The sequence below is a fragment of the Crinia signifera genome, chromosome 1 (assembly GCF_055691185.1).
Source record: "Crinia signifera chromosome 1, ASM5569118v1, whole genome shotgun sequence".
Taxonomy (NCBI): Eukaryota; Metazoa; Chordata; class Amphibia; order Anura; family Myobatrachidae; genus Crinia; species Crinia signifera.
Window position 1 is genome coordinate 76,910,723 of NC_139217.1, and position 23,704 is coordinate 76,934,426.

Here is a 23,704-nt window from a genome sequence, read left to right on the forward strand (position 1 = left end):
TTTAAATCTTAACCAAAAACACTGCATAGACTGAAAAGACCCCCTTTTAGAGAGGAATGACTCAGACAGGGATATAATACTGGATTTGTCTCGTTATAGTGTTCTGTTTTAAATATTAAATCCTTTAGTCTGTACTACAAAGATTCTATAGGTGAAACAGAACAAATCTCTCCCTGTGATGACTTCATTGGAGTTTATTATTTTGGAACCAAATAAGCCCCGAGTGTGTTTGTACAGCGAAGTATGTAAGAGGCAGCCAGTGTATGCGGCAGATCAGCGCAGGACCTTATACAGTACACCTGCACTAATAGGGGGTGGGATGCACAGTGAAGATGTGCCGGGGCTCATCTACTGCTAGCTCAGGGTGCAAACGATCCAGCAGAGGGCAGCATTGAGATCAGAAGTGAGACTGAGGAGGAAATAGGCAGTGTGACACAAGAGGTGGTAAGTGGAGAGTCTTTATTTAATAAGGGTAGATGTGTATAAAACACATGTGGGGGCTTTACGGGAACCTGTGCTCGGGTTAATGTGCAGCAAAACTGTTCTGTGACATCCAGTCACTCTGCTAGTACCGTTACATACTGAAGGGAAACCTCTAGTTACTGTAGGTATATCGAACATTTTCTCCACTCGTTTCCATTATCTCTCCTCTGTTCAGCGATATGGGCTTACCCTTCATGCATTGCCAAAGGTTGTCTACTCTTGATCTATTAATCTGCCGTTGCAGTCCTGGTTTTATCGATGTATGTGCTTGAGCACAGGTGACGTAATTAGCACCTCAGTCAATCAGATTTAACCATGTGAACCCAAGCATGGATATCCTGAAAAGCTGGACTCGATGGCAGAGCTTGGGGAAACTTTGATGTGTTCTGGATGAGGTATAGGCAACCTGTGGCACTCCGGAGTGAAAGGTGGGCCCATATTCCTGAATACAATGGCTATAGATCGATAGATCCTCTTTCTTTCTGGATACAGTATATTTCTACCTGTAAAATAAAGTGGTTATTGAATTTATAGTTGTTTTTCCTCTTGATTTTAGATGTATTTAAAAATCAGAAACTCTTAAAAGAATACAAGGACTTTCTAGGACATACCAAGGTATGAATTTTGTTTATTATATCCAGCTCATGCATAATACAATAAAGATTATATCTCTGCTCATAATGCATGGCATTCTTAAAATACATTTGTTTGGCTCCCTGCTTCCAATGTGTTTCACCATCTACTGTGATCTGCGCGTGTCTAGAATCCTTTCCAACAGTGGGCAGTCCTGGTAGAAATCTACTGTATTTCTTTTGGGGTTAAATTGGATTGGCACAGGTATTGGACAGTGTATGAAATTTAGGTAGTGACCAACATGTACGCCGTTGCTCTGTTATATAAAACTTAACGGCAAAGGCTGATGGTTGGTGGTGCTCACAAATAGAGTTCAAATGTTGAACTGTAGAGAAAAAAGTCTGGAGATGGCTTAAAGGGAACCCGACAAGGTTTTTTGGGGCACACTTGTAAATGATATGGTGTCTATGAGTTAAAATATAACTTTTAATTTTTAAACACTTAAAATACATATATCGCATAAGAGGGGGTGTACAGTGTAGATTTTCTTCTGGAAATGTACACCCCCTCTTATGCGATATATGTATTTTAAGTGTTTAAAAATTAAAAGTTATATTTTAACTCATAGACACCATATCATACGCATATCATTTACAAGTGTGCCCCAAAAAACCTTGTCGTGTTCCCTTTAAGTCATCTCCAGACTTTTTTCTCTACAGAAATCTACTGTACCCAGCAAACCTAATAGTGTGATTGCAGCAACAGGTTGGTCTACGAAGTTCTAGTCTGCAGGGGTTGAATACTTACACAGGCACCAACATTTAGTGCAAAGAAAGCTAGAACACGGGGGAACTATGAGTGGAACAATTTAACTGAAGAGGCTAAAAGGTGGGGTTAATATTAGAGATGTGCAGGCTCTGATTTACGCTGATTTCAAAGCAGGATCTTATTGGCTATCAACTGTCAACAATTGTCATGTGATTTGGGATAGCCAATAAGATCCTGCTTTGAAATCAGAGTAAATCAGAGCCTGCACATCTCTAGTTAATTACCTGTGCAAACCACTGTATATTTGTTAGAAAACTCCTGACCTTGGGATAAAACTCAAGGTTAGATGTAAGAAGGGTCATTATGGGCACTGATACCACTTATGCCCCCATGTATGAAGGAGAAGAGTGCTATATAACAGGGGAGCTATGTGCCCACAGGTGCTGCGATCTACAAGATAGCATGACGATATGCATGGGCTGTCCGTAGCACTCCCCGCTCGGACAGATATAGCTGTAGTTGCCCCACGCACAACACAGTCCCTGGCTACCAGGACCATTATTGTTTTTGGATACAAAAACTAATTTTTTTCTCTTCTATGAAGCCGTGGGTGCTGCTGGGTAAATTATAGCTGGCGCATGCGCACTGAGGCACAAACGTCGGTTAGGAGAGCTGATAGTGGGAGAGCTTTTATCACCCGACAGGTAGCTTAATGCTCTACCATAAAGCCAACCGCTGCAATAATGCATGCGGGTGGTATCTGGAACCGTTTCACCACGATCCAGACTTGTACGGGTCCTTGCAAGTAAAAGTAATGCTGTGAAATCCTGATGCCCTTCACCGGATTTTTCTTTACTTTCATGTTTAATTTAAAAGATTCAATTAGTTTTTTCCCAATACTTATTTTTGACCTCCATTTATGAGTTACTGATCAGATTTCTGCCTTTTTAGCACATCTCAGAATATAGCATTGTGGTATTGATTTTCTGTTGCCTTCTAAGCAGCTTCGTTCTCTAGGTACCACTATAGTCTGCTTCACTATATAATAGCAATTGCCATAGACCTGACCTTTTTGTGTGCAACATACAAATGTATATGATTAAGGGCAGCGTATTCATTATCTGGAACACACCATATATCATTGTATAATCTGACCTTAGTACTACCTTCTTTAGTCTTTACTTTTTTAAAGATACATTAGCAGTGTTTAAGTTTAATGATTATTAAAGCTGCCTTATGTAAAAAAACTGGATACTATAATCCTTGTGCATCTTTTAGTTGAAAATAAGTAAAATAAGTGTAAACCCCATACACATTAGCCAACCCGGCTGATAACGATATACACACTGAACTATATTGGACTATACAGCCAAATTAATCAATCATCGTTAACGACGCGCGGGAGCATGCATGGTTACGGATATTGAGTGCACACACTGGATGATATTGTGAAAGATATTGTTCCTCCGAAGCCCCTTTCTGGGTGATATATTTTACAATATCTTTTAGTGTGTATGGGGCTTAATACTTTTCTAATTAATTTGATAATAATTCAATAATTTGATCCTTGTATAAACTGTTACATAATGCATTAATGTAGATGCCGCACTAATGCAAATTCAAGCATTTTATCACTGTCTGCATTAAAGCTTTAAACCTAGTGATTTACCATGATGTTCAGCCTTTTGAGTGCCAACATCTGTGAGAAATGTTCAAAATATCTGCTAAAAATGCCAACATCGCTCATAAATATTATATAATTTAGAAAAATAAAAAAAGATTCTATTTCCTATATGAGGTAAACATTGTAGGTCTTTATGATGAATACAAATGTTTGTTTAGTAATTTTCACACCTATATTGACAAATTCACTTCGAATCGACCCCTTTGAGTGCCATTAGCTTAGAAAGGTGCGAGGTGCTGTTCACGTCCTGTTCCAATGCGTTTAAACCCTGGAAACAGTACCCAAATTAAGCCGATCTTGCACCCTTCGCTGGGCCGAATTAGCTTAAAATTGCACGCAACCCGTGATGATTCGCACTTGCGAATCATCTACACTTAATAAGATCGACCCCCAAAGAGTTAATCATACTTGCCTACTTTTGAAAACTAGTTTCAGGAAGATTATAGTTGGTTGTGGAATTTTGCGCCGCACCCCATTGAGGGGGCATGTCATGTTCCAAGTGTCTAGTTCCATATATGGAAAGATTGTGAAAATAGATAGTGAACATGGCACCTAGAAGCGTGGGTGTGTACTGCTACATCTGAGAGGAATCTTTTAAAATATCCAAATGTAGATGAGCCCCAAAGCAGTTCGTAAGAACTACTATACTTGCTAAAGTGCTGGGAAATGGTGCTGATGATTCAATGTAATGTATCTATCTCTCATTCCTTTTTTCCCCCAAAAAATGTAACAGTATAATGTGGGCTAGGTGAAATGAGGGAGATTGCTAGACTATTGAGGGAGAGAGGGAGATTGCTGCTATTTCAGGGAGTCTCCTGCAGAATGCAGGAGGGTAGGCAACTATGGGGTTAATGCTGTAATGCTGACACTGTCCAAGTTCTTTAAACAGCATTAAGGTGCCCATAGACGGTCCGTTCCCGGACCGTCCGTTCTGTACTATGAGATGCGCGCTCCCGCGCATCTCATCGTACGGTACAAAAAGTATGTGCTGCACATACTTTTTGTACTAGGTACACATCGCATCGGATCACAGTGCATGCACTAGGGATGCGATCCGATGCGATGCGTGCTAATTAAGTGCCGATAAAGCGAAAACGGACCTGTTTTCGCTTTATACAGTCGGGATCGCGCAGCCACATTCTGATGACTGATCCAGCCACTCACCTGAAAACTTATATAATAGTCACTAAAAGAAAATAAACTATAATTAGGCTTGCAGATGTTTCTGTATTTGTGCAGTGATGATAGTGGGCGCTCCCTGGCATTAGCAGCTACTTTTATACAGCAATAACACTGTGCTTTAGCATTGGATTACTTCTGAAGAGCTCCTCGCATCGATACTGTAGACTATTAGAGCCACAAATGAAACATCTAATGTATTGCTATTTCTCCTCTAATGGAAGTTCAGGGTAATGATCTGAGATATTGCTTAATAATGACGCTATAAATCACGCACATTGATTTGTTGGCGTTGCTCGTTTGTAGTTGCAGTTTTGGAAAAGTCTACACCGCACTTACTATGCCCATTGTACTTCCTGTGCAAAGGTATTTAAAAAAAAAAAATTAGATATCGGCATTAAATTCATCATTACATGCACTGTAAACCAAAATCATGCCAGCTGGTTTCTTAAATCATGTTTGTTTGTTTTTGTTTCATCCTCAAAATAGTTGTTTGCGATTTAATTTTATTTTTCAGTAGTCGCTAATATCTAGCTGACAACCACTATAGAAAGCGTTTGACTTAACTCTTGTGTATAAGTAACCCCCCACCCCCTAAATCAGGCATGCACACTACATTATAAATAATTTAGTTATGTGACTTATAAATAGATATAAGCCAGATATGTGCATTTGGCGCATACATAGATCACCAATGTTGTAGTGCTTTGACATTAAAAGCGTTATATTGAAATTAAGGCGGGACTTTACGCATGTTTCGGGGTATCCCCTGTCGTCTGTATCGGCAGTATGCCCGACACTCCTTATTCTCAAAGCAGCTGCTCCTGGTGTTCTAAGCCAGTATAACGGTGTTAGAAGTATAAATGGCTGGCACTAAAGGAAACTTGAATCAGTTAGTCTGTGTTTAATCGATCCCTGGTGAAGTTGTATAGCTTCAACTGAAGCAAACAAGGCGGCACTACACAGACTGGTGTAGACAATTTATAAAATCATGTTAATACTTGCATAGTCGTGACAGCATCTCAAGGCGAAAAAAAAAATATTATGGAATATTGTCGGAGCGCTGTCTGTGTAGATCTTTTTATTTTCTTTTTTCCCTCAAATATTCCATAGTATGATATGGGAAAAAGAGCACGTACAGTATGTGTAGGATTGTAGCGATACTAACAGATGGCATGACATTTTCTAGAGTGGGTGGAACATACTCACATCACTGTGTGCGGATTAACACCAATAAAGGTATCTATTATAACCTTCACTGTGTCCACCCAGTGAAATAGAGCGATGAGACGTACTTCAGCTCACTCAAAAAAGAGGTGGAATTAGAAACCTAGAAGTTTTTTTTTTTTGTGCGCGTTCCCCAACTCACAATTTAGCTGACAGGGTAAAGCTCATCAAGGTTTCTTTTTATCTTCTATTCCAATACACCTCTTAGTAGTTGGTATAAAAAGTGATGGGGAGACGGCAGAGGGGGAGTAATGATCGGCGGTGGAGACTGGCAGTGCCCGAAGGGGCTGGGATGGGACAGGACAGGTGAGGGGGGAGGTGAACAGCATGTAGGTGCACGACAGTTATGGAGGCACCAGTGGCACTCACCTACATACTGTATTGTCGTGTGCCCAGAAATTTTACGGGACAGCCCGCTGTCGCCGCGCAGCTGAGCCCGGAAAACCACCGAAGTGGTTAATATGACTGTTGTCAGCCACCCAGTGTGTGTCCGGCCAACAGTGAGTGCTGATGCATGCTCCCGCATCATCGCTGGCTAGGCTACAAAGTTGTCCACCCCCCCCAGGAAAAATTGCTTGGATGAGCAAAAATCGTTCCGTGTGTATGCACTGACTAAGCGATTTTCAGCCCAGCAATTTTCCCCATCATTGGTCTGCATACATGCCCCCACCCCAGTTATATGTACCGAAAGAGAAGAAAAAGCACATAAGGTATGAGGGCCCTTCTCGTGAGAGCTTACATTGTAAAGTGGAGGGGCAGACAGTTTGTCTGAGACAGTGAGCATGGAACAGGGGGTTAGGCTGAGGTTTGGTTGGGTTTGGTGAAGAAATGGGTCTTGAGAGCCTGTTTGAAGTTTTGTATATATGTGGAGAGTCTGATGCAGAGAAGTAGACCATTCCAAAGAAAGGGAGCAGTGTGAAATTTTTTGGAGGCAGGAATGGGAGGAAGTAAACGGTAGGCAGGAGAGGTGGCGTGCATTTACGGAGCAAACAGGATGGGCAGGAGTGTAAAGGGGGATGAGGTCAGAGATGTAATTGGAGAGGAGTGGGTGAGGGCTTTGTAGGTGAGTGTTAAAAGCTTTAATTGGATTCTGAAAGGGAACGGGAGCAATAGGTTCACATGCGTTACCTTCACATGCAGTGTATCACATGCGTCTCTGTTCCCTGCCACTGGTAGGGGGTCCAAGTTGGAGGTCAGAAGGGCAGCAGGTACAACCTCTCACTACGATCTAATGCACATGGGACCGTGTATCGGACCCAATGGTATGTCATACATGTGTGATTTGGGCCGATTTCCCCCGATTTCTTGTCCCTATCGTTGGAATCGGGTAAAATCAGGCCAAAATCGCATAGTGTATGGGAACTTTTAGTAGCATTTTGATGAGAGTCTAATCTTTGAAAAAAATAAAAAGATATTTAGAAATTTGTGAAAATGTATGAGAGCTGTAGTCTAACTTGTCAGCCTATGTTGCAAACTCAATACACAGCTGCAGATTTTCTATATACTTTTTTTTTTTTAACGGTATGAGACCTTTTTACTGCTTCATAGAATGGTCATATAGGCTATGCTTTATCACAGGTGTTTGTTATAGTTACTTTTGTATTTGTGATTAAACTCTTATTCCATTGCTTGCTGTCTATATCTGTCTTCTCAGTTGATTTTTATTTTCTTTTTTTTTTTTGCTAGATTTTACTTTGTAAAATTTGTAAAAGCATAGAAGTAAAGCCAATTCAAAGTAACAGTAAATTACCTAAATGTATATACTGTATTAATACAGTATGTTAACACAAATATAAACACAGTGGATGCAGCCATTTTGCCTCAGAAATTTTAACAATTCTATAAACAAATTATATTCTATTAGTAACGAATTGATTAACTGAATATTGCTTTTGCTTACAAAATGGCTGTGTACTGTGTGCAGATGGAAGATCTATTTTAAAATGCTAAAGCAGAGAATACTCACAAATAAACATGGGTCTAATTTTCTCTCAATGCCGCTATTGCATTCATTAATTTACTGCACATTTTCATGTTTGCAGCTGTTACATGTGGAATATTTCTGTTTGATTGCAGCCTCGGCTGAGCACAGCGTCCATGTTTACGAAGGGTCCCGGTAAAGTTGTAATGGTTGCGATCTGCATGTGAGTGTTCCACTGGAGAAATAATACAGAATTTATTCTACACTTGCATTACTACTTTTTCAAAAATCTTTTTAATATACTGCCTACAGTTATCATTAAATTATGAGCAGTTTTTTGTGTATGAAATGTGAATAACTGTGGATTTATATAAATTTCTTCTTCCTACTTCATGGCAACCCTTCACAATGGGGTTAAGTTCCTTCCCCCATCCAATAAACAGGCAATTTCTCTTAGGATCTGCCCACCTCTGTATATAAGCCTGCTCCTCCCCACATATCCCAGTCTTTTTTCCTGTCTCCTATCTATCAGTAGCAGGCTAGTAAGTTATAGTGTAGGTTATTTTTCTCTGGGCAGTTGGCCGGTTGTGCTGTAGCCCCTGGGGTAGAGCAGAGGAGGCTGCGCCTTACCTCAATGATGTCCGATGCCAGTGGTGGGACATGTGCACACAGAAATGGACCTTTACACCAGTGAATACAGTGAACGCCGGGTGTATGCTTAAATGGGGCCCTCTGCTTTCAGCTCCCCTAGCATTACGAGGCTCCGTTCCACCTGGCGGAAGTGATGGTAGCGTGGAGGCTTTCCCTGTGATACGCATGATTCGCTCCACTGGGTGGAAGTAGGGCGCTTCCTTTTCCGGTGGCGGCTCAGGCAGCATGGATGTATGTGCGATGTTCGGCCAGGGGCAGCATGGAGGTGAGTTACTTCCCGGTTCTGGCCAGCATTTCTAATATAAGCTGGCACTGGAGGCCTGGACAGTGGGCTGAAGGTTTCTTACTGTGCTGGTTCCTCTGGATATCTGCTGTGCTGGCTGCTGGTAATCATGGAGGAGGAAGCTTTACCCCAGAAACCAGTGCTCTCTGCTCTGAGGTAGGTCCTCACAGAGGACTGAATGCTACTCATTTCAGTTGGGGTCTTTTAGTTAGCGATTATTATATTTTTCTCTAGTAGTGTCTTCTGGTTCTAAGAAAAAGACATGCAAGAAGAAAAATTTCTAAAGTGTGTCCATCTTGTGACAAAGCGTTCTCTGTAACTTTGGAGGAATCTTTGTGTATGGGTTGTGTTTAAGGATTCTGCTCCTGCTGCTAATGCTTTCTCACAGTTAGTACAGATTATGGAGTGGATGAAGAGATCATTTGTTTGAAGATTTTGGTTTCAGACCAGTTTGTACTTTGATTATGAATTTCCTGTTTATATGTCTGAGGATGAAGCCATGGCAGGGTCTAGTACTGAGTCTGGGGAGATGGTTGAAGAAAGCAGGATGTACAACTTCGATCTGGTGGAAGTAGTATTGAAAAATATGTATAAATCTTTGAATTATAAAGATACAGCTAAATTAGAACAGGACGATCTTTTTGAGGATAGATCCAGGAAGGGTAGATAATTTCTGGTTCGCAAAGTAGTGATAGAAATTCTGCAGAAGGAATAGCAGAGTGTGGGTCATTGGTAATATGAGAAAAGTGGAGCGTATGTACCCTACTAGTAATGATGAATTTATTAAATTGTGTGCTATTCCTAGAAATAACCACTAGGTACACTGTTCCCTTAGAGGACGGTGCTACTCTTAGGGATCCTATGGATAAGAAAATGGAGAGTGCATTTAAGAGTTTACATATCTCTAACTCAGTGACTTTAAAGTCTGGAGCAGCAGTCGCCTCAGTAGTTTGGGCTCTCAGGTTGTGGTGTTCATCATTACAGAATGACTTACAAGAGAGAGTACCTAGACAGAATTTATGTATTCTTTCTTCTATTCAAACCACTATTGATGATGTATGTGAGGCATTGCTGGATGTTTTAGACTTCTCAGCTAAATCATTGATTTCCCGCATCTTGGCCAAGAGGGCCTTGTGGCTCAGGTCATGGGAAGTGTATACCAATCCCAAGGGGAGACTTACTATGCTGCCCTATGAAGGATAATTTTTATGTGACAATTAGCTGGATTCATAGATCCATAGGATGTTGGGATGGAAAATCACTGAGGTTGTCACAAGATAAGTGGGGGAGATATGTGAAAAGTTCCTCCAGGCATCAGTTTATGCAGACTAGGTCATATAGACCTGGTAGGCCTTATAAGGATATATTTCTTCCCAATATTTCTAGATCTTCCTTTACTCAGTCTAACCAAAGGGAAGGTCAGAGACCATGACTGTCCGCAGTCTTTGGCGAAGTTGCAGGAAGATTTGCGAGTCCATGGATAAAAAATGTCCAGGACAAGTGGGTCTTAAAGTTAATTACTGAATGATACTAGTTAGATTTTCTCAGCAGCCCAAGGATAGACAAGTTTGTGACGTTGAGTCTACCAAAACTGCATATAGAGGTCTCAACACTACTAAAGAGTCTGAGCGACTTAATCGGCTCTGGAGCAGTAGAACGAGTCCCAAATTTGGAAGAAAAAATGGTGTTTTACTCCATCCTGTTCACTGTGCCAAAAGCTTCAGGAGGTTTCAGAACAATTTTGGACTTGAGAAGCTTAAACAAAAAAATAAACTTCAGATGGAAACTTCAAAGTCTATCCTGATGGGATGGAGGACTGGTGTCTATAGACCTACAGGACGCTTATTTTCATATCACAATAAAAAGATCGTACAGAAAATTTCTAAGATTCTGCATGAAGAAAATTCATGTGCCTGCTGCCCTTACTGACATCCCCAAGGGTTTTCACAAAAGTTTTAGTGACCCTGATGGCTTGTCTCAGGAAAGAGGGCATTGCGATTTGGGCATATTTAGACAACCTCCTCATTAAGGGTCAGTGAAGAGAGGAGGTTCCAAAAGCAACATATGTTGTGCTTCAGTTCCTTCAAAACCATGGGTGGTTAATAAAGCTAAAGAAGAGTCACTTGATCCCATCCCAGAATTTTATCTTTCTAGGTATGGGGATAGATACAATAAATTTCAAAATCACAATGACAGAAGAAATATGTTGCAAGTAGGAGGAGGAGATTGCAGGTGCACACTAAATATGAATGCTAAACCTATTAATAACATTGCTGTATTGCATTTCAGAGGTTTTTAGCATAATGATGGCCAGAAAGATGTTGCAAGATGCAGGAGTTAGTGGACATTGTTCAGAAAAAGGAAAAGTTCAACTACTCCTGCACTGAGGCTTTTCGGCATGATGGCATCAACCATTGGAATTATCCCTTGGGCAAGATGGAGAATGAGGGAGTTCCAGTGGGATCTGCTTAAGCATTACAGACAAGGAACGCCGTTAAACTATTGGATAAGGATGTCTTCCTCGGCAAAACAGTCACTGTCCTGGCGGGGAGACGATCAGCTCTTTGTAAGAAATTCCCCGTTGGTGGAGCCGCAATTCAAAGTTCTTACAACAGAGCATATACAGCTGGGGTGCTCATCTGTTGCAAAGAATTTGTCAGGGGTTTTGGCCCACTCAGGAAAACTTTCCTCAAATATAAAGTAGATGAGAGCTGTCTGGCTAGCGATATTCCATTTTCCCGAAAGATATTGTTGGAAGTCATCTGAAAATCTTCTCGGACAATATGTCAGTATTGGCTAATATCAATCAACAAGGGGGAATCAAAAGTTCAGCCAACGTGAAGGAAGTGAAGAGCATTATCGACTGGGCAGAAAGTCCCCGGAACATGCAATGTGGTTGCGGACTATTTAAGCAGGAACTTGCTGTGTCCAGGAGAGTAGGAATTAGAAGATTCAGCACTACAATTGATAGTAAACAAATTCGGGCTTCCTGAAATAGACTTGATGGCGGCGGTCAGGAATGCAAAGCTGAAGCTCTTCTTCTACCGTTACAACAAAGTAAGCGCCTACAGCACAGACTCTTTTTCCCAGAAGTGGAGTTTCAGCATGGCCTATATTTTACCTCCTTTCTCCCTTATTTCGAAAGTGTTCAAAATGATTCTGGAAGACCAGGCACAAGTAGTCATAGTTCTACCCTTTTGGCCAAGAAGGTCATGGTTCCCTACAATGCTGAGAATGGCAGTTTGGAGCCTCGGAAGCTACTGATAGTTCCTTGCCTGTTGTGTCAAGGACCTCTACAATATTAGCATCCCCAGAATCTGTCTTTAATGGCGTGGATTTGAACGGGGGATCTTGAGAGACCAAGGTCTCTGCTCTCATGTTATTGATCTTCTTATACAAGAGTTTCATCTTTTATATATTACAGGATTCGGAAAGTATTTATTGACTGGTCTAGAGCAAAATATGATATGTTTAAAGCAGATATTACTCAAGTTCAGCCATTTTTGTTGGAAGGCTTTGATTAAAGGTTTAGCAGTATCCACCTTGAAAGTACAGATAGCTGCTTTAAGTGTCCTGTTAGACAGGAAACTGTCAGACAAATTTAATAATCAGGTTTTGTCAAACCATAAGGAGGCTCAGGTCTAGAATTAAACCTTTCTTCCCTCAATGGGACCTAAATTCAGTGCTCAATGCACTTATGCTACCTCCATTTGAGCCACTAAATAGGGTTAAGATTAGGTTTCATACATGGATTAAGTGGTTTTCTTCATGGCAATAACTTCAGCAAGGCGATTTGGAGAGCTGCAAGCACTGTGGTCTGAGGAACCATATTTGAAGATTTTTCCAGACAAGATTGTTTTGGTGATGTCATTCCACATTAATCAATAACTTCTACCTTTTTTTTTCTCTAAGCCAAAGAATAAAAAGGTGGAAGTTTTGCAAGCTATCGCTGTCTATTAGGACATAGTTATCGGATTTGGAAAAGCAAAGAATCTCTTTGTTATTCCAGTAAGGGCCAGGAAAGGTTTTTCTCCTACTAACTAAACAAACCATTTCAAGATGGCTTAAAGAGACAATTACTTTTGCCTACAAGAAGGTTGGATGTGAGGCTGCAAGAGTGATTAAGGCACACTTGGCCAGAGCAATGTCTGTTTCATTGGCTAAAGAGGCTCAAGTGTTGGTGAGAGACCTATGTGCGGCAGCCACCTGGTCATCTGTGCGTACATTCTCCAAACATTACGCACTGGATGTGATGAGTCCTTTGGTAGCCGGGTCCTGAGCCGCGCCATGGCGTGAGGTATTGTATTGTCCTTCCTTTTTTTTAGCTGTGATCTATCCCATTGTGAAGGGCCGACATGAAGTAGGAAGAAGAAAACTGTGGATTATACTTACGATAATTCCATTTCTTCAGAATACTTCATGGCAGCCCATAATTTCCCTCCCTGTTGTTTTTTTTTTTGTGTTTTCTCTTAGGATCCGTCGAGGGGACAGTCAGAAGACTGGGATATGTGGGGAGGAGCAGGCTTATATACAGAGGTGGGTGGATCCTAAGAGAAATTGCCTGTCTATTGGAAGGGGGAAGGGACTTAACCCCATTGTGAAGGGCTGCCATGAAGTATTCCGAAGAAATGGAATTCTCTTAAGTATAATCTGCTGTTTTTATTACTCTTTTTTTTTTTTTTCTATATATATATATATATATATATATATATATATATATATATATATATATATATATATATATAGATAGATAGATAGATAGATAGATAGATAGATAGATAGATAGATAGATATAGCGTGTGGAAAGAAGCGTCACTCCAGGTACTTGTTCAAATAGTAATTTACAGTAAATTACTATTTGAACAAGTACCTGGAGTGACGCTTCTTTCCACACGCTATTTGACAAGCGCTGGTGCAGCCAGCGTACAGCGGGCACCCAGGTCAAGGTACAGAGTGGAGCGTTATTAACAGAATTGCTCCAAGTTGCCTCTAACTCAGGGCTGGGCAACACCGACCCTCCAGATGTTATTGAACTACACATCGCAGGTTGCTTTGCATTAGTTTTGCTATATGGCCATGCTGAAACTGATGCAAGGCATGCTGGGATGTGTAGTTCATCAACATCTGGAGGGCCGGTGTTGCCCAGCCCTGCTCTAACTTAAAGTTCTTAAACTTTTTCCATTTAGTCATCTTGTTTTTTAATGTTTGTGTCTGTTCTGTCCCAGCTAACAACAAGCGGCAGCTTTTGATACTTGTCATATTTACCTGTAAGCTTCTCTGAACAATCAAATCATTTTAACTGACATCCCTGTCTCCCCTGTATGCTACGGTCTTCAATAATGAAATTTGCATACTTTGTACTAACAACATAATGACTGATATTACTTTACAAATGCTTGAAAATGAAAATAAGTCCATTAATATTGACGTGCTTTTTCCCCCTTTTCTCCATGAATCCAGAAATGGCTTAAACTTTTTCTTTAAGCTTTTGGCCTGGGTATACACAGGTTCTGCTAGCATGTTTTCTGAAGCAATTCACTCCTTGGCTGATACTTGTAACCAGGTAAGAAAAAGTGTGTGGCTTTTGTGTCTCAATTTTCCAGTTTGAGATTATTATTTTCTACTTTAGAATTAACAAGGTACTTTTATGTACATACAGCTATGATTCACTTGAGGAATGCGCTGCCCACTCTCCATTGTTCAGATGTGTCCACATATATCTAGGCCCCTTGTGCATTAAACAGCCCTTATAGTGGAGCCATGCTGTGGTGTAACTGCTAGCATCGAGCATCTTTGTATGCGACTCTTTTCTTTACAATGCATCTTACAGTATTTTCCTATAAAACACTAGAACATAGCATTTCCTTTGCAGTTACACCTACCGTCCCACAGCATGTGTCTGATGTCCGATCTGATGTGCGGTCCCGTAAGATCTCCGGGTCGGACCCCTCCTGGCAGCAGGAAATGGGGATCACATGCAGAAGCACTGCATGCAATGTATTGCTTACGATCCCGGGTGACTCAAGGGGAATTGGAAATGACTTCTCCCATGGGAGCAGTTATGCAGTGTATGGGGACATTTACACTTATTGTTTTTTTCTGCCGAATTGATTGGTTGCTATGTGTGACAGGAGAAGGTTTGGGCATCATGGCAATCCTAGGCACAACCGTAATGGCTGTCCCCTCAACTTAAATCCATTGTTTGGTTATAAGCCCTCATTTAATTATTGTAAATGTAATATAATTAAAACAAATACATAGGCTATGACATTTTTAATTAGGTATACATATTTACTAAGTGGGATAATTTATAGAGGCAATCTGTGCATGCCTCACCATTTACACTCTGCTGAAGATGCCATATGGTACAGCAGGTTAGAAACATGTTTGGTAACTTTTTCAGACTGACCAGACTATAAAATAAGCATCCAAGTGGTAACCCTCCCTTTCCCTCCCAAGCATGTGCCTGAGATGGGCAACTTCACTGTATCTTTCTTGAAGGTTTGATGCATGATGCCACTTGTACTTAAGATGTAGATGAACAGTATACAGCTGTATAGATACTGCAGCTATGTAGCCTTGTCTACTCACTCCATATACTAGTTATATAGCCAGACACAACCAGACAAAGTAGTTGCATTTCTTGTCAGTAAGTAGATCAAGCGCTTCAGTTGTAGAACTTGGCGATTTTCTGATACCTTGGTGAGAACATTTTTGCCAGTGTGCAGAACATAATGCACAGTATTGAAATTTACCAGCCCACAGAGACTTGTGGCCCTAGTTTCATCTTTTTACTGAAAGCAAGATTAGGTACTTGTGTATGATCACGGCGCCCAAGTTTTTTACGTACGGCACCGTAGGAAAATCGCATTGCGTGGGCTATTTTAAGGTGCATGCGATGCGATTTTCCTATGCAATTTATTCACTGCTCTCTCATCCCCGGGGGATCGCATTGCATCGCACCTCCCGCAAAATCGCATGCGATTTTATAGGGCGTACGATGCCATTACATTAGCTATTCATATCATTGGATGACATTGTATGACATACAATGAGGTTTTAGGCAACACCCCCCCCCCCCCCCCCCACTATCCACGCCACCCCGAAGCGTGACGAGTGGCGGCGGAACGCGTCCTCCGACCTTTTCATACCCCTACTATCCACATCGGCGTGGAGTTGATTTTACATAGTGTGGTGAGCGCAGCGAGCCACCGAGACCGAAGCGTGGCGAGCGCACACGTAATACATGTAAAGTAATCCGCTCGCCACGCTTCGGGCTAATGTAATGGCATCGTACACCCTATAAAATCGCATAAAACCCCTGGGCTAGGAGTGCAGTGAATACATTACATAGGAAAATCGCATCGCACGCACCTTAAAATGGCCCATGCGATGCGATTTTCCTACGCAGAATAGCCCACTAAGCAAATTGCTTATTGCGTGCCGTAATAATACACAAGTACCCAAGATTATTTCATATTTTTCTAAAAGTAGAGTTCTAATAAGTCAGCTGTACAAGTGGCAGTACAGATGCATCTTGTGGATCTCGGCATACTTCACATGCACTAATTAAAAGTTGATTTGCAAAATGGCAAATCAGACTTAAGCACACAGATGCGGTTCTTACATGCGTATAAATTGATATGTCCTTCGCTGGAACCACACAATGTGCAAGATGTACTAAAGCTTGAAAAGTTATAAAATGGAGAGTGATAAACCACCAGCCATTCAGCTCCTACCTGTTATTTCTCTTTCGTCCAGTCCGGTGACACAGCTAACCTTGGGGATGTAGAGGGGTCCGCCAGGAGCCAGGCACCTATGCTTCAATTCTTTGGAAGCAGGCTCCTCCCTTCTGCATCCCATCATGCTTCAGTTTCGTTTAGGTGCCCACAGGAGTGGGTGCAATGCTGAGTGGCTGCGCAGCAGCCACACTTTTTCTTTGGATTTTTAGTCAGAAAGGCTTTTATTTTTTTATTAACAGTTAGCTTAGATGCAGGTTTTGCCAGCGTGTGACTTCTGCTGAAGTCAGTACACGCTGAGAGTGCAACAGGACGCTGACAGAAGCGCGTCCTGTCAGTGTTCTGTGTGCAGAGAGGGACATTCACTGAGGAATGTGCGCTCTGCACAGCGCTGAGCTCCGATCAAGCGGAGACCTGTCCTGGGCTCCGGGGGACCCCATCCAGCGCCTTGCATAGAAGGGGATCTTGGGGACGGGTCCCCCAGCGATGGCGGCCGCCATCTTTAAGAGTTTAGAAGCTGAAATCCCCCAGGGGAGTTGAAGCTTCTTACAGGACGCCCAGCGTTTCTGGGCAACTCCGAGTGGTCCCTAGAGGGGGAGTTACTGGAGGTAGAGAGACACAGTGGGAGCGCCTGTGTGTGAGTTTGGCGCCAAAAGACGGCGGTTACCCTCACTGATGGGAGACTTTGCTTCTCCCTTTGATCCTGGCGCCATTTCCCGTGCGTGCTGCGGAGCTGAAATGGACAGACCTGCTGAGAAGTCTCTCTGGAAAACGCTTCCCCCGCTGAATACTGGCAACAGATACAGATAAGTACACTGTGTGCATTACTCTGTGATTTGGTCTGTACGTTAAACAGTATTGTTATATTCTGATATTAACATGGCGGACGAGTACAGTTCTGTTGCTGGGGGGGAGCGCTGGAGATATTTTATCATTGCAAAAAATGTAAATTTATCTTGTGAACAGTTGGATCAGGGGGAATTGTGCCCTTCCTGTGAAGCTGTACCCTCTGGGTCACGGACTCATAGCCCAGGTGGAGCTGAGCCTGAGTGGGCTGTAGCTTTGGGACAGTCTGTCAAGGCTTTGACAGAGGCTTTAAATAAGCAGAGGGGATCTTTGGTGGGATCACCAGGTCATATACCTTCATCTCAGGGGTCTTTACCCTTTCACAGGGAGACCCTATATGGCTGCAAGCTATGCAGAACACGGCACAGGGTGTGCATAAAATGTCTTCTCTTTTAGAGAAGTTCACAAAAGATCTGATGATGTCATGTTTAGACAGAGTTCTTCTATGGCACCTCCATTATTTGCATGATGAAGATGATTTATGTTGGTCACAGGGGGAGGATATAGATTCTTCTACCTCTGGTATTGAAGACCTCATTTGGGCTGTTAAACAGACTCTGGATTTGCCTGCAGTGGAAAAGGCTGCTGCACAGTGTGTGTTTAAAAGGAGCCGTAAAGATCCTGTATCTTTTCCCTCTAATAAAGGCATTATTGCCTTATTAGACGAGGCTGGCAAGTCTCCGGAGAAAGCTGGTAATGGCAAAGAGGTATGCTGACATGTATCCTATGCCTGAGGACCATGTTAAGATTTGGGAGAAAATTCCATTAGTGGATTCCTCTGTGGCAAGGTTATCTAAGGCCACGGCTCTGCCAGTGCAGGGTGGGGCGGCCGTTAAAGATCCAGTGGACAAAAAGGTTGAAGGCTGTCTCAAGGCAGTTTGTGAAGGTGTTGGTTTCACCATGCGGCCTATCATTGCTTCGGCTTGGGTGGCGTAGGCCATGATCAAGTGGGCAGAGACTTTGGGGAGTCTTCTCCAACATGATGCAGAGGTTTTTTCTCTGGCAGAAAAGCTACGATGTGCTGCTGAGTACATATGTGAGGCTAGCGAAGAGGGTGCCAAGATGGCGTCCAAAGTTTCGGTCACGTCTGTTACTGCTAGGAGAGCTCTCTGGTTGTAGCCTGGGAGGCTGACAGTGAGTCTAAAAAGTCTCTGGAAATTATTCCTTTGAAAGGAGAGTTTTTTGTTTGGCTCAGAGCTGGATGAGATTATCAAACAGGTTACCGGGGGTAAGAGCACTTTTCTCCCCACTACCTCAAAGGCGACTGGATCAAAGTTTGGAGTGTTTAAGCAGTCCTTTCGTCCCTCCTTTAGAGGGGGAGCTACTGGCAGAGGTCAGTCAGGTCATGGACGTTTCCAAGCCAGCAGGGTAAAGCGTCTAAGTCCAACTTTGGCGCCTTTGCTAAGAAGCATACCGCCAAGGGGGAATATAAGCCCTCTGCATGACGGGGCGGAGACTCCCTGTTCTGGAATCAGAGTAGGGGGTCCCCTCCTACACTTTCAGGACAGTTGGAGGGTGACCACGGAGGATCCGTGGGTACTCTCGATTGTTTCAGAAGGATATCGAATAAAACTCAGGGGTCACTCCCTTCACAGATTCCTTCCCACTCCCTTACCGAAAACCGCGGCTCTCAGAGCTTCACTTCTGGGTGCTGCTTTATCTCTAGAGGAGAAAGGGGTAGTTATACCTGTCCCTCGAGAGGAAAGGAGAAAAGGCTTCTATTCGATACTTTTCTTAGTGCCGAAATCAGACGGGTCTTTCAGGCCATTCTAAGTTTGAAATATTTAAATGCTCATCTGTGGGTGGATCATTTTCGAAGGGAATCTCTAAGGTCAGTGCTCTTGAGCATAGAGTCTGGGGAGTTCCTAGCGTCAGTGGATATTCGAGATGCATATCTCCATGTCCCGATCCACACAGATTTACAATCTTTACTCCACTTGCAATCGGGGGAAGACATTGGACTTGCAAAGGCTCCGAGAGTATTTACCAAGGTGATGTCCATCATGGCTGCAGCTCTCAGGTTAAAGGGGATAATTGTTATTCCTTATCGGAACGATCTACTTATCAAAGCAGAGTCGGCAGAATTGTTACAGGTTCACCTGGAAGTGGCGACACAGTTTTGAAAAGTCAGTGCTGGATTTTAAATCTACCAAAATCCCAGTTGACACCTACACAGAACTTGAGGTTCTTGGTGGTGATCATAGACACACATCTTCACAGGGTGTTTCTCTCAGAGTCCAAAGCGGTAGAGATTTGACTAAGGGTCTTGGAAATTCTACAGGCCCCAACACCATCGGGGTGGCAGGGTGTGAGATTGCTAGGAAAGATGGTGGCAAGTTTCGACACCTTACAGTTTGCCAGGTTCCATTCCAGAATTTTCCAGTGGAACATCCTAGCCTGTTGGTCAGGGAAGGCCAAGAGAATGAAAATGGAAGTTCTAGCCCTGTCACCGGAGTCCAGGGAGTCCATCTTGTGGTGGACGAAAGTGGAGAAATTGCAACTGGGGAGATCTCTCAGGTCCTGGGATTGGCTGGTCATAACGACCGACACCAGTCTAAGGGGCTGGGGAGCAGTAAGTCTTCATCTGAGATTGCAGGGCCTTTGGTTAGTAGAAGATTCGAGACTACCCATAAACAGTTTGGAGCTGAGGGCAGTTCTAAATGCATTGCTCCAAGCGGAATCCTTGCTGAAAGGGTCTCCGCTGAAAATACAATCGGACATTGCGACAACAGTGGCTTATTTGAACCATCCAGGCAGGACTCGCAGTAGGATGGCGATGGCGGAAGTCTCCAAGGTTTTCGGCTGGGCGGAGACAAACGTACCAGCATTGTCGGCGATATTTATTCCAGGAGTCAGGAATGTGGAAGCGGACTTCCTTAGCAGGGAATCCCTTCAGGAGGGAGAATGGTCCCTTTATCAAGAAATCTGTCAGGAGATTGTGAGTCGTTGGGGTCTTCCGGACATAGACCTGATGGCGACAGGATCGAACCGTCAGGTTCAGAGATTCTGTTCCAGAGTGAGGGATCCCACTGCTTGGGCAGTAGATGCCATGACAGTTCAGTGGGACTTCCAGATGGTATACATCTTTCCTCCTTTTTTCCCATGTGGCCAAGAGTGTTGAGGAAAATAAAGAGTCAGAAGGTACGAGCAATTCTGATTGCTCCAGACTAGCCCAGGTGGTCTTGGTACTCCACTGTACTGAGGTTGTCGAAGGATTCCTGGAGGCTTCCTCATCGACAGGATCTGTTGAGCCAAGGACCGTTTCTTCACGAGGACCCAGGTCGTCTCAATTTAACGGCGAGGCTTATGAAACCTCCTTATTGAAAAAGAAGGGGTTTTCTGATGAGGTCATCCAGACCATGCTGAGAGCTCGTAAGCTGGGGTCTGCAGCTAATTACCATCGGGTGTGGAAGATTTACATCAGATGGTGTGAGAGACAGAATCTTCACACGTCAAGATTCAAATTATCAAGATTTTTGAATTTTTTACAGGATAGTTTTTCATCAGGCCTTAGTCTGCAATCCTTAAAGGTGCAGTTATCGGCCTTGCTACCTGAGATTCAAACCTTGTTACAAGGGGTTGCTAGGTTTTTTGGTCTTATCCATGTTACAGAATCCTCCTTATGAACCATTAAGTTCTGTGGAGTTGAAGTATGTGACGTGGAAACTTACTTTTTTGTTGGCCATTGCATCAGCCAGAAGAGTGTCTGAGTTGGGTGTTTTGGCGTGCAAGTCACCGTTTTTGATTTTTCATGATGAAAGGGCTGTGATGCGAACAGTCCCTAAATTTCTACCTAAGGTAGTGTCGTCTTTTCATCTGAATCAAGACATTGTACTTCCGGTGTTTTCTCCCCCAGAGGGGGTTAAAAATAGGGACAAGCTAAAGAGATTGGATGTGGTTCGCGCCTTGCGAATAATACATTGAAAGGGTGAAGGACATTCGGAAATCGGATTTGCTCTTGGTGCTATATGATGTGCATAAGGTTGGGTGGCCTGCTTCGAAGCAGACCATCGCTCGGGGGTTGAGATCTACCATTGCTTTTGCCTACTGTAGAGCAGGTCGACCAGTTCCGTCTTCGGATAAATGCACATACCACCAGGTCGGTTGCTTCCTCCTGGGCGGTGCGCCATGGGGCTATGGCAGAACAGTTGTGTAAGGCTGCCACCTGGTCCTCGGTTCATACCTTTACCAAATTTTACAGGTTTCATGAGTTCGCGTCGGAGGACGCTTCATTTGGACGGGCAGTGATGAGAACTGTTGGTCTGAGCGTACCCTCCCAAAAGACCGGCTCGTGAACGTCCCAAGGTTAGCTGTGTCACCGGACTGGACGAAAGAGAAAAGGGGATTTTTGTAAGAACTTACCGTTCGAACCCCTTTCTCTGAGTCCAGTCCGGTGACACAGCGATCCCTCCCTTACGCTCAGTTAAGTGTACCGTTCATCTGTTGCCATGTTATGGTTAATGTTATGTTGCCTTGAAAGATATATGCATATGTGTATATATATATATATATATATATATTTATAAAAGATGTTCAGGCATTGTTCTGAGTTATGTATCCTAGTGTGCTCTTGAAGTTGAACTGAAGCATGATGGGATGCAGAAGGGAGGAGCCTGCTTCCAAAGAATTGAAGCATAGGTGCCTGGCTCCTGGCGGACCCCTCTACATCCCCAAGGTTAGCTGTGTCACCGGACTGGACTCAGAGAAAGGGGTTCGAACGGTAAGTTCTTACAAAAATCCCCTTTTTTCAAACCCAGCCTGTGACAAAGCAGTTAGGAGCTGGTTGTTATTCACTCTTCATTTTATCACTTTTCAAGCTTCGTACATCTGGCCCAATGTGTGAAATGGGTGTTTCTGGGCAATAGCTGTGCGTTCTATCTAGTAGGAGTTTTATGGGAGTGTAGCCTTCTTATCTTTTACCATAGTGTGTTGGCAGACGTCTGTCCCAGATGGATTTTGCTTCCATTATGGTGTGACTGAAAGTATAGATGCTAATGACAGGTGTGGATCGAAAAACAGTGGGTGCGCAGATTTTCTACATAAATTGGGGGATTCTTGCAAAAGCTAGTAAGCTGGCCGCCATAAATATAGCTGCTACTGACATATTCAGCCCTTTTGTTTTCATGAACAACTTAGGCCCTTATTCAGACCCTGAACGCAGTACAAATTCATTCTCAAAATAGGCAAAACCATTTGCACTGCAGGTGGGTAGATGTAACATGTGCAGAGAGCGTTAGATTTGGGTTGGATGTGTTGAAACTGAAATCCTAAATTGAAGTGTAAAATTAATGCAGGCAGCATTTACCCTGCACAGAAACAAAATAACTCACCCAAATCTCTAACTCTCTCTATACATGTTACATCTGCCCCACCTGCAGTGCACTTGGTTTTGCCCATATTGAGAACAAATTTGTACTGCAATCAGATCTAACTAAGAGCCTTAATGTAGAATATCTGTTCCACTATGTTCATATGCCGTAAATTGTATTTTATGTGAGTGTACGGTAAACAAGTTCTGTACAGGTCTGCGTAGATGACCAATTTTTGTGTTCCCTATTGCAGGCACTGTTGGCATTGGGTATCTCACAGTCTGTACGGACACCTGATCCGGGGCACCCGTAAGTCATCTTTACATTCACACTCTGAAGCGTCTGACGACGTAATGCTTTGTATCCCTCTAGTTCTTGAAGCAGATGTTTGCTGACAAGGAATGTTTTATATAATCTATCGCATACATATCAGCCATTATTTGTCAGACACATCATATGTCTGCCTCATCTGCCTCTACGCTACAGTTTCCCATTATTGCTTCTGTTAGGCTGGGTACATATTAGAATGGCTGTCAATCTTTCCGATCATTGGGCAGATTTCCCAACGCCTTGTACTAGGAGAGATTCCCGGTACATACTGCACAATGTAATGAACGATGAGCGATTCCTCGTCCATCCTCCAATTACACTGCACACGGGTCACACACAATATCTTCTGATTGGCCTTGCAGCTCAGGCAACCACAGGCAACCCACGGTAGCATGCATTTGAAGGGTGTACACTAGACAGTGTAGAATATTCGTCATTTAAATACGAAAAATCATCCCAATATAGTCTAGTGTGTGTACCTGGCCTTAGAATGAGCTTTTTCACACCACTGTGCTCTACCTCCTTCTCTGCCAGTACCTCATGAAAGCATATATATATATATATATATATATATATATATATATATATATATATATATATATATATATATATATATATATATATAATTTTTTTTTTTTTTTTTCTCAAATGGACAAAACCATGTGCACTGCAGGTGGGATAAATGTAACACATGCCGAGAGAGAGTTAGAT

The 23,704-nt window shown here is 42.8% G+C and overlaps 1 protein-coding gene across 2 annotated transcripts in view; it reads left to right on the forward strand.

Moving 5' to 3' along the window:
* SLC30A9 (solute carrier family 30 member 9) overlaps positions 1 to 23,704 on the forward strand; it is a 75,335-nt gene that overhangs the window by 24,727 nt on the left and 26,904 nt on the right. For both annotated transcript variants that reach the window (XM_083165797.1, XM_083165781.1), the window contains exons 7-10: positions 1,040 to 1,098; positions 7,991 to 8,058; positions 14,230 to 14,332; positions 22,917 to 22,972. In XM_083165797.1, coding sequence (XP_083021923.1) covers positions 1,040 to 1,098; positions 7,991 to 8,058; positions 14,230 to 14,332; positions 22,917 to 22,972 — 286 coding nt within the window. The remainder of the gene's footprint in view (positions 1 to 1,039; positions 1,099 to 7,990; positions 8,059 to 14,229; positions 14,333 to 22,916; positions 22,973 to 23,704) is intronic.